This window comes from Electrophorus electricus, chromosome 9 (genome assembly GCF_041902795.1).
Source record: "Electrophorus electricus isolate QZ-2024a chromosome 9, ASM4190279v1, whole genome shotgun sequence".
Lineage (NCBI taxonomy): Eukaryota > Metazoa > Chordata > Actinopteri > Gymnotiformes > Gymnotidae > Electrophorus > Electrophorus electricus.
Window position 1 is genome coordinate 22,366,989 of NC_137505.1, and position 16,556 is coordinate 22,383,544.

A 16,556-nucleotide genomic window follows, 5' to 3' on the forward strand; every position below is an offset into this window, starting at 1 on the left:
AAGTTCAGGAAGGAAACAGAAAGCACGTGGAAAACGTTGTAGTGGAAACCAAGATGCTAAGGAAACTCGTGGGGGAAATCGTGATACTGAGATACTGGCTATGAAACCTGCAAGTGTCATAACTGCTATTATAACAAAAAAAAATACATGGTCTTCACCACTTCTCTATGGAAGGATCTTTATACTGCAGCCCCTCAAATGTCCCATTTCTCTGAATATGGGTTGGTGGGGTAGAATGATACACCTTACTCTGCACCAAAAACCTACACTGATAGTTAGCATACTGCAAATCATGCACATTATACTGGTCCAAGAAGAGGTAGAAAACCATGTTACAGCATTTTGCTTGCCTGAAAAACAAACAAACAAACAAACAAACAAACAAACAGGATTTCCTAAAAATTAAAAATGGAATATATAACACTGAAAAGTCTTGACAATATATATGTAAAGTTGTTTATCTACACACTGAGTACTTAATTTAAAAAAATAAACTTAAAATAAAAAGTAGTAAGTATTCAAAAGTTTGCGAGGAAAAGGCAAGTACTTCTGGTTACTATTCAATACCTGGTTTAGCTAATCGAAGCTTGACTAATTAATCATGCGTGCTGCTAATGGAACAAATGCAATGCCATGTAATGGCTGAAGTGCACTGAGAATTCTTCAACTTTGGTTGTGTCTGCAAAAAAAAAAAAAAGTCAAAACACACAGAACTTAAATATTACTTTCTGGAAGGTGAGGGTAGGCTGGCCAGATGACCAGTTTTAGGCCAGGCAGTCCAGTTTTTCAGCTCCCTTTCCTCTGTTTGGCAGAACACCTGGATAGACACCTATTTGTCATCCTTCTGGAGTGAACTGGTAGTTGCCTTCCATAGATCAGTGTTATATTACTCTGTCACTGGGTCACATACCAGTTATGATGTATGTCATTGTTTTTTTCAGATCTGCTGTAGTTTAAAGTTTGTCTGCCCTTCAGGGGCCCCCCCTCTGGTCTGGGGCCTCAAACAATTGCCTGCCTTGGCTTGTGGTAAGTGGTGCCTCTGATCTCTAGTCAGTCCCAGACTTAAACAGTTAAACATGTGTGCACAATCACTTAAAGGTTTCTACATTGTACAGTAATAATTTATCATAATCATATGCATCTAAAATGTGTAAAGGATATCTTTTAACCCTATCTGTACATATAAAATAAAACACTTGCATAATTTAGAATTTTACAGCACATTTTAAATTGTAAAGATTGCAACAACATGTAAATATTCCCGCGTGAACGAAATAAATCCATTCAAGTTTTGCGGATATAATGTCAGATGTTATGGAGGTCTATAAGGGAATTAGATAAATTACATGGAAAAGCCTATAGGATTTCCTGTAGCACGAACATTTCTCTGTTTTTTGTCTATTTCTGTGTAATTTTTGTCCATCTCTGTGTTGCCCATTTCACAAAGGATTAAAAGGGTGTGGATGCACATCACCGTTATTAAGAACAGTAGTATGTGGTTTTGGGTCCAGCCTATAGATATGGGATGTGTAGAGTGCCACCTGCTGATATCATTTGGAAACGCTATTTATTTGCTAATTGATTAAAAACTCACGTTGATCCGGAACTTTATTCATAGTTGGGATAGTTCAAGCGCATTAGCAATGACTATATAACAGCAGATTGTGTAGAGTGGAACACAACTGAACCAAAAAGTACAACTGCCTCTAGGTAGGATTTCTGACAGCCTTTATCATTTATTTTTGGTGAATTGATTGTAAAAAAAATGTTGTGACTAATTTTACTCATAATCGGTCGTTTGAAGAACGTACACAATGGAAAAGTCAACCTGCTGTACGAACTGCAACGTGCACGACGCCCGGGTATTTAATGCGCTTTTTGAGGGGCGTCTGGGAGGACGTGGTGGTAACGTCATCGACGTGAGCCAAAGAAGCGTGTGTTCCACGTGAAACGTCATCAACGTGAGCCAAAGAAGCGTGTGTTCCACGTGAAAAAGCGCAGACATGGCGCTGGCGAAGCGGGACCCAGAGATCTTCCTGGCACAAAGGTTGGCTTCGAACGAAACGTCCATTAGGATTAGAGCTTTAAAGACGCTGAGGAAATACATCAGCCTCCGGTCTCAGAAAATCGAAGGTACATATTCGTAGTAAGTTTATTTAGTTAGCTAGCAGTGTCACCAGTGCCATTAGCTTTTTGCTAAGGTACTGACGAATAGATGATGTTTAAAAACATTAACTGGTTTGCTTCAGATTGACGTCTGCAACTGAAAATTGTGGATATTCGTGTCGGGCTTAACCAACTTCAATCAGTATGCAATTTTGTTACACGCGTCATTGTTTATCCATATAGTTAGCTAGCGAAGTTCTAGCGTCTTGTCTAGCGAGGCTAGTTACCATACGTTATTTAGCTAGACTAGCTATCATCCAGGTTAGATTAATGCGTGCCAGTCAGTAACACTTGGTGTTATGTTTGTTCTTGCAAGGTGGTTTCACGAGTGATGACTTGTTGAAAATATGGAAAGGACTTTTCTATTGTTTGTGGATGCAGGACAAGCCGCTTCTGCAGGTGAGTTAATGGGACCTGAGTAGAGATAACTAGGTTAGCGAGCTCATAGCTGGGATACTCCTGTTAATACTGAACAGAGAGAAGCGCAGAGATGTGTACCTGTGGAATACGAACAAAAGGCCAAAGAAAGTGAGTAGAGGTCTAAAGCAGTAAAATCAGCACCTGTTTGCTGTCTAGCGATGTACTGTAGAATATATGTTGTGTCGGGAGGGAAAAGGAGTAGCAAAATCGTTTTTTGGGTTTCCAAACAATAGAAAATGTTGATATTGATCATAGTATAGTCCTTCATTATTTTCTGAAGGCATTTTAAAAGTTTAGTTAACATGTATACAGTTACTTGATATTCTTTTTTTTTTTATGAAAAAGTGCCTCATACAAAGTTAACATTTATGAAATTGGCCTCAAGTACTTTTCTGAATGTGCAGGAAATATCTGAGCAATCACACAATAAAAATTGTTGCTGCTTTGTAAAAGTTCTGTTTATAGTTCTCTGGAAATGAGAAATCTGTTCAACATGTTTTACACAGGTATTGTGTAAATTGTTTTCTCTCCTGTTTGGAATTATTTTTAGATTCCGAAGTGCTGTTCTTTTGCTCATAAGGTCTCCATCAACCACATTTTCTTTGCTCTTCATGCTTTCATCAGCCATTGTGCTCAGATAGCCTTGCAGTCACCATCAAATTGCCACCAATCTGAGGGTAGCTAACACCTACATAGGCCTTACTGTTGGCCAAATAGTGTGAATGCATGGCCCATACATGTGATGCGTTAAATGCATGAGAATGTATGGCGAGTGTAATTGATTGCCTGGAATGCAATGAATAAGAACAGTCTTGTGCATTGTGATTATCATGCAGGTTCAGTCAGGACTAAGAAATGATGGAGTTTAGGTCAACATGGTGAAAGTTACAAGGGAGTGCACTTGAAGATAGATCAGCTTTTAAAAAATAGTGATAAAAAAGCAGCACTGATAGTCAGTACTCTATATCAGCAGAGTTCATGTATTGGAATCATTATCAGAAGATAAACCACCACTTCTCAGAAACTTCGTGCTCCTGTAGCTCACCTGGTAGACCAGATCAAGCCAGGCACTCAGTATGAGGTTTGATCAAGACTTGTCATTGTTTAACTATTCTTCCTTGTCCACAGTAGACAATCTGTCTGTCTCAACTGACAGCCAGGCCAAGGGCACCAAATGCTATATATGTTTGCAGTAACCTCTGTCTGACTGATGCACCTCAGTCTTGATGTTTGTGTGGCTATTTGACAATGGTCTGTTATGTTTGATCTCAGGAGGAACTCTCTGATCAAATATCTGGACTGATGAATAGCTTCTGCACCACAGAGAGCCGTAAGTACTGTTTCTGAGACAATGTTTCATTTGTGAGGTTATGATGCATTAACATCTCCTTATATTGTCAATGTTTGCTACCCATCAGGTGGGCTCTAATATTTTAGGGCCAAATTTGAGTGCATTACAGATAAAGCTGGCAGGCTACATTTCTAGGCTAATGTCATTAACGTTTGTCCCGCTTTAGGTCATTTGAATGAGTGCAAGAAATATATCTTTGGATTTTTAAAAATTTAAAGAGCATGTACTTCACTCATCCATGATCATTTACAGTGGACGTTAAAAACAAATGTACATGGGGGAATATGCAGTGACAGCACAGTCTTATTCAATGTCGGCTCCGTGTAATGAAATAAGATATAAAGAATACAGTGAAAAATGTATAAATATGATAATCTCCCATTGTAGCCTATATCCAGTAGGTCATTTCCCACTTTCTACAGAAGAGAGATTGAAATTTGTCATACTTATTATATCAGTAAGACATGCTTCATTGGTACAGCCTGATTGTAAAGAACTCTTAAGTTGCTATGCTCTATGTAAGGTGCTATACAAATAAAATTACCATGTCTTGCTTCAAAACAATAACTGGAAATGATCGAACAGGCGCACAGTTCATTTGCCTAATACTTTTATTTGGTAAATATTGAGGTCAAGGATTTGTGTATAGGAGCTGGTTTTGTCTTTTTTTGTAAGGAAATGAGCATGTTTACTACTGTGTGAAATTTGATCAGTTAATCACTTATAGTTTTAAAAGGGAAAAATCTAGCAAATGTCTAAGAATAAAGGAATATTTCTTACAAGAACATCTGGATCATTGCATACAACGCAAGCTACGTAAATCAAATACAGCAGCAGTTGATCAGAAACATGAATAGCCATTCATTTTAACCATGTCTTGTTTTTCTCAAAACTGTAGAGCTGCTGTATTTTGAAACTTTTCTTCAGACTCTAAAGAGAGAATGGAATGGCATTGACAGACTTCGCATGGATAAATTTTTCCAGGTCAGCTATAAAATGATGACCTTGCACCGAAACCATGGTTGTTTACATGGTGTAATTCATTTTTATATAGTGGATTGCCAGGATCTTGGATATATCTGTCCAGTAGTATTTCACATAAACTGTGATTCCCCATGAAGTAGTGAAAACACATGTTCCTGGAATCATTCACTGATTGATGCATGCCTTATGGCATAGTACATTCATCATGCTGGATATGCTTATATGATTATGGATGAGCTGTAGCCATGAAGGAAAAACCTGGTCAGGAAAGTTTAGATGCATTGTGCCTAAAAGACATTCTTCAATGTGTATTGTGGCCCCAGCAGTTGCTTTTACACATTAGATAAATATGACCCACAGCTCTCTTATATATAGTTTACACATGTTTCTCCTGAACTAAGGCTTAATTCATGCTGAGGGTTATACATTCATGCAACTACTTTGGGGCCCCATGCTACAAAGGTAATTGTAAATTCTGCCTGTGAATCAACTGATATGAAAACATGATCATTAACCCATAATGTTGGTAAGAACTACAGTCCAACATCAACATGCCATTTTACTTGTTGACTTTTTTTTTTTTTAACTGCAAAGCCGAGTTTGTATAAAATGCAACACACTAGAAGCTGTCTTGTCCTGAAGTAATTTTAATGTCGTTCAGATGAGTTTAATAACTGAGGTGTGTGTTAATGACATTCCCCCCCCCCCCCCCCCCAATATTTGTAATCCAGTCCAAATAAGGCTTATATGGCAAATGGAGTTGATGCACTAATATTTCTTGGGTTGTAATGTAAAGTATATTTTTATAACCTTGTCTTTTTGTCATTTCCATAAAAGCTGGTTCGCTTTGTCTTCAGACAAGCCTTTGGGATGCTCAAGAGGAAAGAATGGGAAACCAGGTAAGGTGGGGGGGGGGGGGGGGTTTGTTTTTGTTTTTCTATTTTAAATTTTGACCAGAGTTTAGCAGTGAAAAGTGAAGTGAATTTAATGGGCTTTCCTCTTTATTTATTTATTTTCTCTCTCTCTCTCTCTCTCTCTCTCTCTCTCTCTCTCTCTCTCTTTCTCTCTAGTATGGTAAATAATTTTTTAAAGGTTTTCACAACGCACCTCTTGCAGAGCAGAGAAGGCATTCCAAATGGGCTTGTGTTACATATTCTGGACGTGTATATGACTGAATTGGCTCATATTGGTTCTGCAGAGGTAAGAGTTGGTGAACAGTCAAAATTTGTGTGGTAGACTGTCTGAAGTTCATTATTCTATCGTAATCTTTATGGTTTTGCTTTTATGCGATGTTTTAATGTGGGTAAGCAGTTGTTTTTATGTATCTTTTCTTGCAGCTGACAGCAGATCAGAACTTGACCTTCATTGACCCTTTCTGCAACACCATGGCTAAAAGCAAAGAGTGAGTTGCTCAGATGGCTACATCTTTGGAGTAACCAGTGTATTTACCAAACTTGCTCACACTGTATACTCTGGTTTCCCTCCATTCCTTGGTCTTTTGCTAGTCGCCGACTGGTGACTTCAATTTCCAAACACATCTTCTCCAGCATAGTAGACCAGGCCTCCTTTGCTATAGAGGACCTGAGGAAGGAGCTGTGTGAAGGAAGAGGAGCAGATTCCGACTCTGGTCAGGCTTCTGAAGATGAGGAGGAAACTGTTGAGCAAGATGAACTCAAGATAAACTGGAGAGCTAATGTGGTCAACGGTGGGTCAAGTGGCATTAAATTTAAGTGGCCTTTTTTCTAAATTAAACAGATTAAAGCAGGGGGTTACAAAATGTGGTATGGTAGGTTTGAGAACCCTTCCCAAATTTGCTGACCCTTTAAGTCTGTTATGCAATACCCATGTGCTCATCTAAGCAGGAGACTAAGTATCACCAAATGTATTGTTGGCAATAGAAAGTGGAAGAAGACTATAAAATATGTAGATGCGTTCTGCTGGAATGGTATGATAATACAAAAAATGAACACATGCTGGGATCTGTGGATATTGGTTTGCATTTTTGCATTCATTTCCTCGCCCAGTAAACTTGCACATTACCGTCTGCTCCATTCCATGAGTCCTGTAAAAAAAAAAATGCTAAAAGCTCAATTCATGAAATTGAATCTTCAGATAACTGCGTCTTTTGCTTATCTAGACCTAGAAGGTGAAAAGGGATTCCAAAAGAGATGTGGGTTGTGGTTTTTAGTGTTTTGTTTTGGGTTTTTTTTTTGTTTTTGTTTTTTTTGGGGGGGGTGTGTAACAGACCAGATTAGGATGCAACATCTGTTTGCCCAAACAAACGGGAAAGAGAGGTTACATCTCATCACATGTTGACACTTGGCTCCATTTCAGTTCGTGATGATGATGATGATTAACTTTGAAATCCCTTGATAGTTCAACTGTGGGTTCACCCTGTTTTCTGCCATTGGCATTTCAGACTACCATGTTGGTTTTGTTTTCCAGGTGTCCCAAAGAAAAGCAACCAAGGCAGTCAAGATGAAATTCCTATTATGGAGGATGCACGTCCTGATGAGGAACCAAACAATGAAGACCCTGAGCATGTTCTCCAAGTGAGTGCTTCGCCTGTGTGAGGAAATGATGACTGGAGTCATTTTACTTTTGTCCTGCATCAAGCAGCATTATGGAAAATGGACTATACCATCATATTGTCTCATGTTGCAGTTTGACTATGGTGCAATAGCGGATCGGCTGTTTGAGTTGGGCAGTCGCAAGAATGCAACAAACTTCAATCGAACTAGAATGTACAGCATGGTGAAGATGTAAGTATAACCATGTCTGACATTAAAAATAATGTATAAAGTTAAATATAAAATGTTGTTGTTATTATTATTATTATTAATAATACATTGTGTGTGTGTGTATATAGCACTTTTCAAGGACCCAAAGACGCTTACAATAGTACAAAAACGTTCTACCATCATTACATCTTAACTGAGTTTTCCCCCTTTTTTCTTAATGCCTTCCTACCAAGATTTCGTGACTTAAGTGAAGGTAAGAGATCACACCAGTAATACCAATACTAATATGCTTTAGTTTAGCACTTCATTAAACAAGACCTACAAAGTTCTTTATCAAAAGATACAGTAGGAATGGGGTAAAAAATATTTAAGATTAAATATGAAATGTGATAAGTGCAACTGTAACGTTATTTATTGCAGGATAACTAAGTTTATTGTAACAGAACAAACAGGAACATATTACTTGAACTTTTGAGATTTAATGGACAAAATACACCCATGTTTACAAAGCTCTGATTTTTCTTATATATTTTGAAGTTAATAGCACAAAGTACAAAATGTACTTCTACCTCAAAAGGCCATAGCAGTCATTTTGATTATACATATCATAAATGGCATCTGGTCTCCCTACACCAGCTGATTTTCTTGCTACTCCACTGAGTCTGTCCTTACCTGTAGCAATGGGGCTACTGTTAATCTCGGAAAACATTAGTGAAATATGACAAACTAGGTTTGGTGTATGGGGGGGGGGGTTAGTAGTGATCAGAAAATGCAACATGTAATGTAAATTAGACGCTATTTACAGCATTTAGCTGATTGTTTTATCCAAAGCGACTTACAATTATGAATGAATACAGCTTGAGCAATCAAGGGTTAATGGCATTGCTCAGGGTCCCAACAGTGGCAACTTGCTGGTGGTGGGGCTTGAACCTGCAGACTTCTGATTACTATTCAAATACCTTAACCTCTGAGCTACCACACCGTATTTAGAGTGCAATATATGGAAGCATCTACAGGCCTATCAAGGTGAATATTCAAGACTTTGAGTAATGACCAAAATCTGTAAATATTTGACAGTAGGTCATCAAATTAAAGAAAGCCTTAAATATGATGGAAAAGTTCAGTTCTGAAGAACAATGGAGGCCTGGTCATTTTTCTGTTTTTGCTATAAAGGTTAAACGGGCAGCTGAAAGTGATGGTTAATCATGAAGTAATAGTCTTGTTTTTCTTGTTTACTGCAGTCACCTTTAGTGTAAACACAATCTTTTGTATCTCATTTTTAAATAAATATTTACACAAGTTGGGTAATACGACACAGTAGCTGTACAATATGTATAAATATAAAATGACGTATTGCCTTTGCATAAAGAAAATGTGCTTTTCAGCGGTGGTGTGAAACTGTAAGGCAATATGAGGTGGAAACCTCCCGTCACTCAGTCAGTCTTTTCTCTCGTGGCTGCAGGTGTCTTCCCACAAGATGAGGATGAGGACGAGCCAGATTCTTCAGAAGATGAGCTGTTTAACCAGAAGAAGGACAAAAAGAAAAGAAGGAAACGAAAGGGAGCTGAAGAAGGAACTTTAGCCAAGAAGCACAAAGAGAGTTTTGCTGCCAAGTTGGCTGTACTCCCACAAAAAAGTGAATATTAAACATCATCTTGAGCAGTTTTCTGGTAGGATCAGCTCCATCACAGAATCAGGATTTTCCCTGCCAATTTAAGATGGGTTTCCCAAGGGTTTCTTTAATCTGCCGACATAAACCATTTTGAATTTGTATAATCTACTTTACTTGCAGCAGGGCAATTTTCTTAGTACATTTATACATGTACTAAGAAAATATTTATCACAAAAAAGGTTTTTATCTTTATCCACTACTGTTTATACCTACAAAGCATGTAGTGACGCTAGAACAGATGGCCTGTATTGGTGTATAGCTATAGGACACCATCTATAGTAGTATATACAGTCATGGCCAAAAGTTGAGACTGACACGAGTTTTGGTTCTCTCTCTGTCTCTGTCTCTGTGTCTCTCTCTCTCTCTCTCTCTCTCTCTTTCTCTCTTTCTCTCTCTCTCTCTCTCTCTCTCTCTCTCTCTCTGTGTGTGTGTGTTGCTTTTGTCAGATGTTTGATATGGTATAGTGAAGTGCAATTACAAGCATTTCATGCCTTTGCTCTGCACTGGTGGTGACCCGATCCTGTAGCTGAATCCTCTTTGAGAGACGGTCCTGGCGCTTGCTTGACTTTCTTGGGTGCCCACAAACTGCCTTCACTGCAATTGAACCTCTTTCCTTGAAGTTCTTGATTCGATAAATGGTTGAGTTAGGTGCTCTCTTACAAGCAGCAATGTGCTTCCCTGTGAAGCCCTTTTTATACAGTGCAATGATGACTGTGTGTTTCCTTGGAGGTAACCATGGTTAATGGATGAAAACATCAACCAGTCTGCTCTTCTAATCAGCATGATGGTGATATCATCTGCCTTGTGCTCTTTCTCCTGAGTTAATGAGATCACTAAAATGTTAGCAGGCCATTTTGTGGCAGGGCTGAAATTCAGTGGCTGCAGTGCATCACATCACAATCTAGAGTTAATACAAATTGACACCATAAAAACTGAAGCAGCAAACTTTGTGAAAACCAAAATTTGTGTTAGTCTCAGCTTTTGGCCACGACTGTAGATAATTTCTACAGGTTTGAGTGAACTGGGGAACCACAGAATCTTAAATGATAGTTTTGATAACTAACTAAAAGTGCAGTTGTTAATAGATTATATTGTGACACTTCGTCCTTTTTACTGTTCAGTGAATTAAGAAACTTTCTGGAAATGTGCGACTGGTCAACAGTGGCTTTAAAAAAGTCTTTTCTCTTCATTTCCATCTAGCAGCTTGTGTAGTTGGTGAGAAGCCAAGCGAAGCAAACCAAATTAATGCATCAAGCACTTCAGCAGATGATGGCGAATCACAAGCCCAGGATGATGAACTAGGGTTACAAAGGCAAGTGAAGGCAAACAGCAAAGGCAAAAAAAGGAAAGGCAAAAAGCTGAAGTCGGATATACCGGATGTTGGGGAAGAAGCAGCACCTCAATCTCTGTTAATTTCAAAAGACATGAATAAAGAACTTATTCTTGTTGATGAAGGGGTTAAAAGGCACCCAATTCCAAAGACAGTAGCAGAGGACAAAGGCGGAAAGGAGCAAACCACAACTCTATCTAGCAACGGAAAAAAGCCCCCCAAAAAAAGGGCTGGAAAGCAAATCTCGGAGTGTGCCTCTGACATCCTTGAAAACAGCCAGCATCTGGCGGAGTTCAGTGATCATACTCCTCTGAAGAAAAAGAAAAGTGTGCTAGCAGGTGAAGAGAGCACAAAAGGGGTGGATGTTAAAATGAGCAGAGAAGCTGAAGTGCCACTGAAGAGATGCACAAATAAAAGGCCGGCAGATCCGAGTAGAGCATTGCCTATACAAATGTACCCATCAGAAGATCAGACCAACAGTGCTACCTGCGTGCTGAGGAAAAAAACAAAGCACAAGAAAAAGATGATTATGAAAATGAGAGCTGATGCAAAGATCGTTAATTCTTTACTAGAGAAGACTTGTGCAGATGTTCAAGCAGAATACGTTTCCTCACACCCACCAGCTGCTGTGGTGATTACAACAGGATGTCAGTCATCAAATACTACTGCTCCCTTGTTGATGAACAAGAAAAGCAAGAAACTGAAATCAAAAGGTAAATCTAGAGAAACCGCAAGTTGTGGAGATGTGGACATGTCATCTGACTGCACAGACACCAAGATTAATTGCATAGAAGCATTAAATGCAGATGCTGTTAAACACTCTAAACTCAGATCAACGAAGAAACAAAAGAAAAAGAAATGCATTTCATCACAAGAGCAAGAATTCGGAGTAGACATGGAGCAGTCTGTAGATGCATTGTGTGCAGCACAGACTAATGCAGTCAAACGGTCTTCCAGTACTCCCACGCCACTTCAAAAGAAGAAAACCCAGAAACGAAAGGTGCAGTTGGCAGTGTGTCTGACAGGAGAGCTGAATATGGGAGTTCAGCCTACAAAGGACAACTGCATAACCAAAGAGCATGAGGATGTTGAGTGGTCCACTACTGTAATACCCAAAAAGAAACTGAAGATGAAGAAAGGCTTACAAGAAGCTAACTTTATCTCCTTTGAGGGCAAAATGACTCCCCCCAATCCACTCTTCTGTAAAACTAAACCAAAAGGCTGGAGCGCACCACTGTCCAGCATCAAGGTACACACCATTTCAGACTTTCAAACGTAACGCTTTTCTATAGAGTTTTAAGAGGCCTACACTGGTAAGGAGAAATTTACACTCTTGCTAGCTAAATTCAATTCCTTGAAGATATTGCTATTCTTGATCTCTGCATGATACTTTGGCACAGTTTTAAAAAATGCTTTACGTAAATGTGTAAGAGACCTTGGGATGATGTACAAATATTTATAGCATTGGTTGACTCTGGTATTAGTTGCTTAACCTTTGTCTGGGTTTTTTGTATGTGCGCACTAGCTTCAGTATAAGCTCCGAGGACAACGATGGTCCATATTATTCTAAATTAATCTTGCACTCCCCATTCTAAAGCCCATGCACCTCTCCATCCAATAATAGTGTCAAAGAAAAGGCTTACATAAAAATTAACTAAGGAAAAAAATACATGCACTTTGGGGCTGTTAACTGGGGCCATATTGTTGAATATTTAACTTCAATTGATTTACTCCATTATGGATTTAAACTTTTTAAGCCAGTATTAAGGACAGAAGCTCATGATTTGGAGTACATTTTCCACAGAACTGCTCTAGACTGGAATATAACAAAAACGTGTATCCATGTGGCCTTTGCGTTTGTCGCAGGGCTCCATTTTAGATAAATTTGCTTTGAATACATGAAATTTGTATACTATTTTTTTAAATTTGAAGTAGAGAGTGGCAAGTACAAATGGAGTGAACCTTTTTAAGAACAATATCCCCTAGGGTAAGCCCAAATCCTGTTTTAGTCCTGTTGAAGAGGACTTCAGTTGTGTGACTGTAGATAGTAAATATTAAATCTTGTGCAGATTGGTCCAGAAAGATGAATGAACCTATATGGTTATCAGGAGCTTTTGGCAAATAGGGTATTTGACAGCACAAAATTATACCATGTATTCTCTCTTAACATGTTTTAAAAGTTGCTCACTTTTTGCTTATCTAAGACTGGGTCCCCTGTAGAGTTCATCAACAAGAAGTGTAATTTTACAATGTACTGCACAGTTGTGCTTTAGAGCTGTATCTTGGTTTGATCCCCACTAAAATAGGAAAGGAAACTACATAATCGGGCAGATTATGCTGTAGACTCTGGATCTGATCGCACTAAGCTGGAAACCTCCACCAATGAGAAGTTCTTTGTAACCACTAGCTAATGCATCCTCAAGCACACATTCTTGTGCAACCTCACATGTTATCTAGACCAGTCATATTCTCCCACAAGGTACATGTTCATGAGGAATATGTCCCAAAAACTGTAAATGAAGATTCACATTCAATTTGATCACATTTGTTCAGTATGTTCATAAAAATGTATTTGCTGTGTATACATATTTTTTTCTTTTACAGGCTTTCCATACTCAACAGTCCGAAACTAAGAAAGTGACTTTTGGACTTAAGAACAACAAAACCACTGGTGAGTTCTGTGTAGAAATATTACGACCGTTTTCTTGTGTTGCCGTACTGTACAATCACACTAGGAAGTCACTAAGCAACAGACCATTTCTCACAAGAGCAGGTGATTTTGTGCTGTGACATCACACTGGGGTTTCCTCAGCTTTATACAAAATGGGTATAATGCCATCAAGCAAGATTTATATGGTGGAGCATATAAATTCAAATAAATCCCTTTGACAAATTGTATTGTCTCCCAAACAAATTTTGTTCTTACCTGCATTCTTGTTCTGTTGCCACTAAGAGTCTTTAAGTAGAAACAACAAAGATTTATCTTAGACTTTATTATATGCACATGCGTGCATAAATACACACGGGCAGAGAATTCTAAGAAAATATGTGGATGAAAGTAGCAGATGTCTATAATGGCTGTAGCTAAGCAGTTCGGTAGCTAGCCAACTTAACCTACCAAGCAACCATAATTCAAGTGAGTCAATCTGTGTGCGTGCGCATGCGCCCATAAGAGCCAAATTTGAGGATACATTAGCAACTTGATACTCTGAGTTTGTGGTTTGCAGTTTTTTGCAGCTTAGTTAAGATTCAGCAGAAGTCACCAGGTACTTGCGTGTGGCAAATACATATATTTTCACCCCATATGAGCCTTTATTCTTAAAGGCTCAGGTTTCCATTAACTGCTCAGTCTTATTAAGAAGGCTAAGATTTATCACCTTAGCTGTGATAATGTGGCTTTTGCAGTTAATGTGCAAGGGGGGGACGACTCCATTACAGTAAAAACCACTGTTGTGGGAGATTCATTGTGGTGTGTTTAGTTAACTTTTGTTACACCGTTATGGGCTATGACTGATAAATATGGATATTGGAGTTAGTGTTAATTGTAAATAACTTGCTCCAGATAAAATAGTTAGTTCATGCAATTAGAACAGTTAGTTAACTTTTTTTTTTTCTTTAATCAAGCGAACACTATGCACAGGTAACTTTTTTTTTTTTCTTTTTTTTTTTCTTTTTTCTTTTTTTTTTAAATGGTTCAGTCTAGCTTGACTCTTAAAACCTACAACATTCTGTGTGATGGTGCTAGAAATGAACTGAATGTGTACCTGTTCACCACTTCAGGTATTGTAGAAGAGAGGTTTTTATTTATCTGGATGTCACCCCAAGTTTTAGAGAATTGCTGTTGTCAGTTTTAACTTTTTAAACGTTATTTGTTGGAATATGTTCAGAATTGCAAAGAGATTTTATTTTTCTGTTTTGTTTTCTAGCAATTGATTTTCCAGCTATCTAATGCAGCAGCATAACTACAAATTGAAAGGACCCCTACCATAGAAAACAATTTCCCTCACTACATTGAAATAAATAATTTTTAATATGTAAATACTGTTAGTTTGAAAGCACACCCTTCACTACCCATGGCCATACAGTCCATATATGGAATCTAAGGTACAAAAACACCCTTTTGAAGTGTACCTTTGCCTGTTCAGTTTAGCCCTGCCAACTTGCATTGTTCTCAGGCATGTTTAGAGTCCTTTTTGAATGAGGCACAATACAGGGCAGCCAATCATAACAGGTCAGTTAGCTTGTATCCATCTTAAAGGCACAGTAACAAACACTTTTTGTTTCAGGGATAGAGGTTGCAGAATGGTAATATAAAAATGAATTATGACTTTCTTTGGCATAGAAACATAGACATTAAAGAAAGACGTAGTGTCGGCATCTAAAAGTGAAAACCAACTTTTCCCAGAAAAAGTGGATTTCAAAATGGCAGTGGACCTAAAACGTCATCTTTTGTCTTGCCATTGAAGTGCTCCTGATTTTTGGCATCAGAAGCTACTATATTTTGAGATGGCCATTCCAAAGTCTTCTTCACATTTTCAGAATTAGTTCCTACCTCAGATTCTTAATTTTCTTCTGCTTTTCAAACTTTCAGAATTCAGGAAGACTGATTGGAGCTTGTTGGTGAGCCCTGTAGGCTCGTCTCGTGTGGCTTTTGATCCTAAGAAAATGCCCGTGTCCAGCATGCTGAAGTCACCTGTTGTCAGCGTGAAGAAAACTGTATCCAGGAAAAGGCCAACAGCAGCAGATTTCTTTTAAGACTGAAGAAAATGGATGTTTTTTCTTGTTGGTTATCTGCTATAACTGTTTTGATGGAGGAATATTAGTCTCTTTGATGTGGATTATTTGAAATTCACAGTTGATTGTTGTCCTTACTGTTAACATGAATACATGTACACCTGTGGCTTGTGGAAGTGTTAAGTCTGATTTAACTCTAGTTTCTTATATAAGAAATTCCTTGGAGCAATGGGTGTTGCTTTTATTTTTTGTACAGAAGGGCACAATGTTTATGCCTGGTATTGGAGTAAGTTTTTCAATGTAATTTGACTGTTCTATACCTTTTTAATATCTTTAATATTTGTAAGTGAATGCGAAGCCCACTTTTGAAGTCTTCAGCCTAATTGGTTTTGTAGACTTGTCTTTTGTGACACTATAAAGTGATTTAAAACTTCCCTTATCTGTCTACTTTGCTTATTTTGTCTTTTCAGTTGTACCACAGCCATTTTAGTCTCTAAATTCCCTAAATATGAGGCAGGAAGGTGGCTAGATGTATTTGTTTACGGTCTTTAATAGAAATTGAACTTCTCAAGTAATAATTCAAGTTGCCTATTACACACTGTTCCAAGTGAAACTAACTTTGCAAGTTACAGTGGTCAAAGAGCGGTTATCGAGGAACAAAATACATTTCGTATGGAAGTGTGTGGATCGCCCCGCCCCGCCCCATTTTATGAAATGATTGATGAACACATTTATTCAAAAATAGCCAAAAGCAGTTTTGATGGAGAAACGGATTATACTTATACTTAATTTTTATGATTTGTAGTGTCAGAAAACTATGCTTTAAAACCCACCAATGTCTGACATAAGGATTTTTTCAAAGAAAAGTGGGTAAATGTATTTTTACTAGTTTGCAATAGTATAGATAGTATGGCTATTGATCAAACTGGCATCCTCTTGGGTTGGGCTCTAGTCCCATGGATGCTCAGAGAGGAGCACGGTGATGATTCGCAGTATGGCATTTTCACATTAAATGTAAATTTTTTTTTTTTTTTAAACCATAACATTAATGACTAAAGATTATTAATGATCATTTTTAGATCTTTAATAATGCAATATGAAATCAGTGGAGTGTTGTATAGTTTGCAGTGCTATGTAGTTTTGAACTCATCACTGCAA

At 38.1% G+C, this 16,556-nt stretch overlaps 1 protein-coding gene across 3 annotated transcripts; it reads left to right on the plus strand.

The window, feature by feature from the left end:
• Nucleotides 1–1,974: 1,974 nt before the first annotated feature.
• LOC113569177 (uncharacterized) lies at nt 1,975–15,832 on the plus strand. Of its 3 annotated transcripts, none has more exons than XM_035522984.2 (15): nt 1,975–2,133; nt 2,483–2,565; nt 3,859–3,916; nt 4,836–4,921; nt 5,759–5,820; nt 5,992–6,121; nt 6,259–6,323; nt 6,427–6,626; nt 7,367–7,473; nt 7,586–7,683; nt 7,896–7,915; nt 9,125–9,298; nt 10,535–11,913; nt 13,269–13,335; nt 15,256–15,832. In XM_035522984.2, the coding sequence occupies exons 1-15, from the start codon at nt 2,004–2,006 to the stop codon at nt 15,417–15,419; spliced, it is 2,823 nt and encodes a 940-aa protein (XP_035378877.1). In that variant the 5' UTR covers nt 1,975–2,003; the 3' UTR covers nt 15,420–15,832. The 3 variants fall into 3 exon arrangements, with proteins under 3 accessions (XP_035378877.1, XP_035378878.1, XP_081576925.1); XM_035522985.2 differs by having other exon boundaries at nt 10,538–11,913; XM_081720799.1 differs by lacking the exon at nt 2,483–2,565 and having other exon boundaries at nt 1,997–2,133.
• The last annotated feature ends 724 nt before the right edge of the window (nt 15,833–16,556 follow it).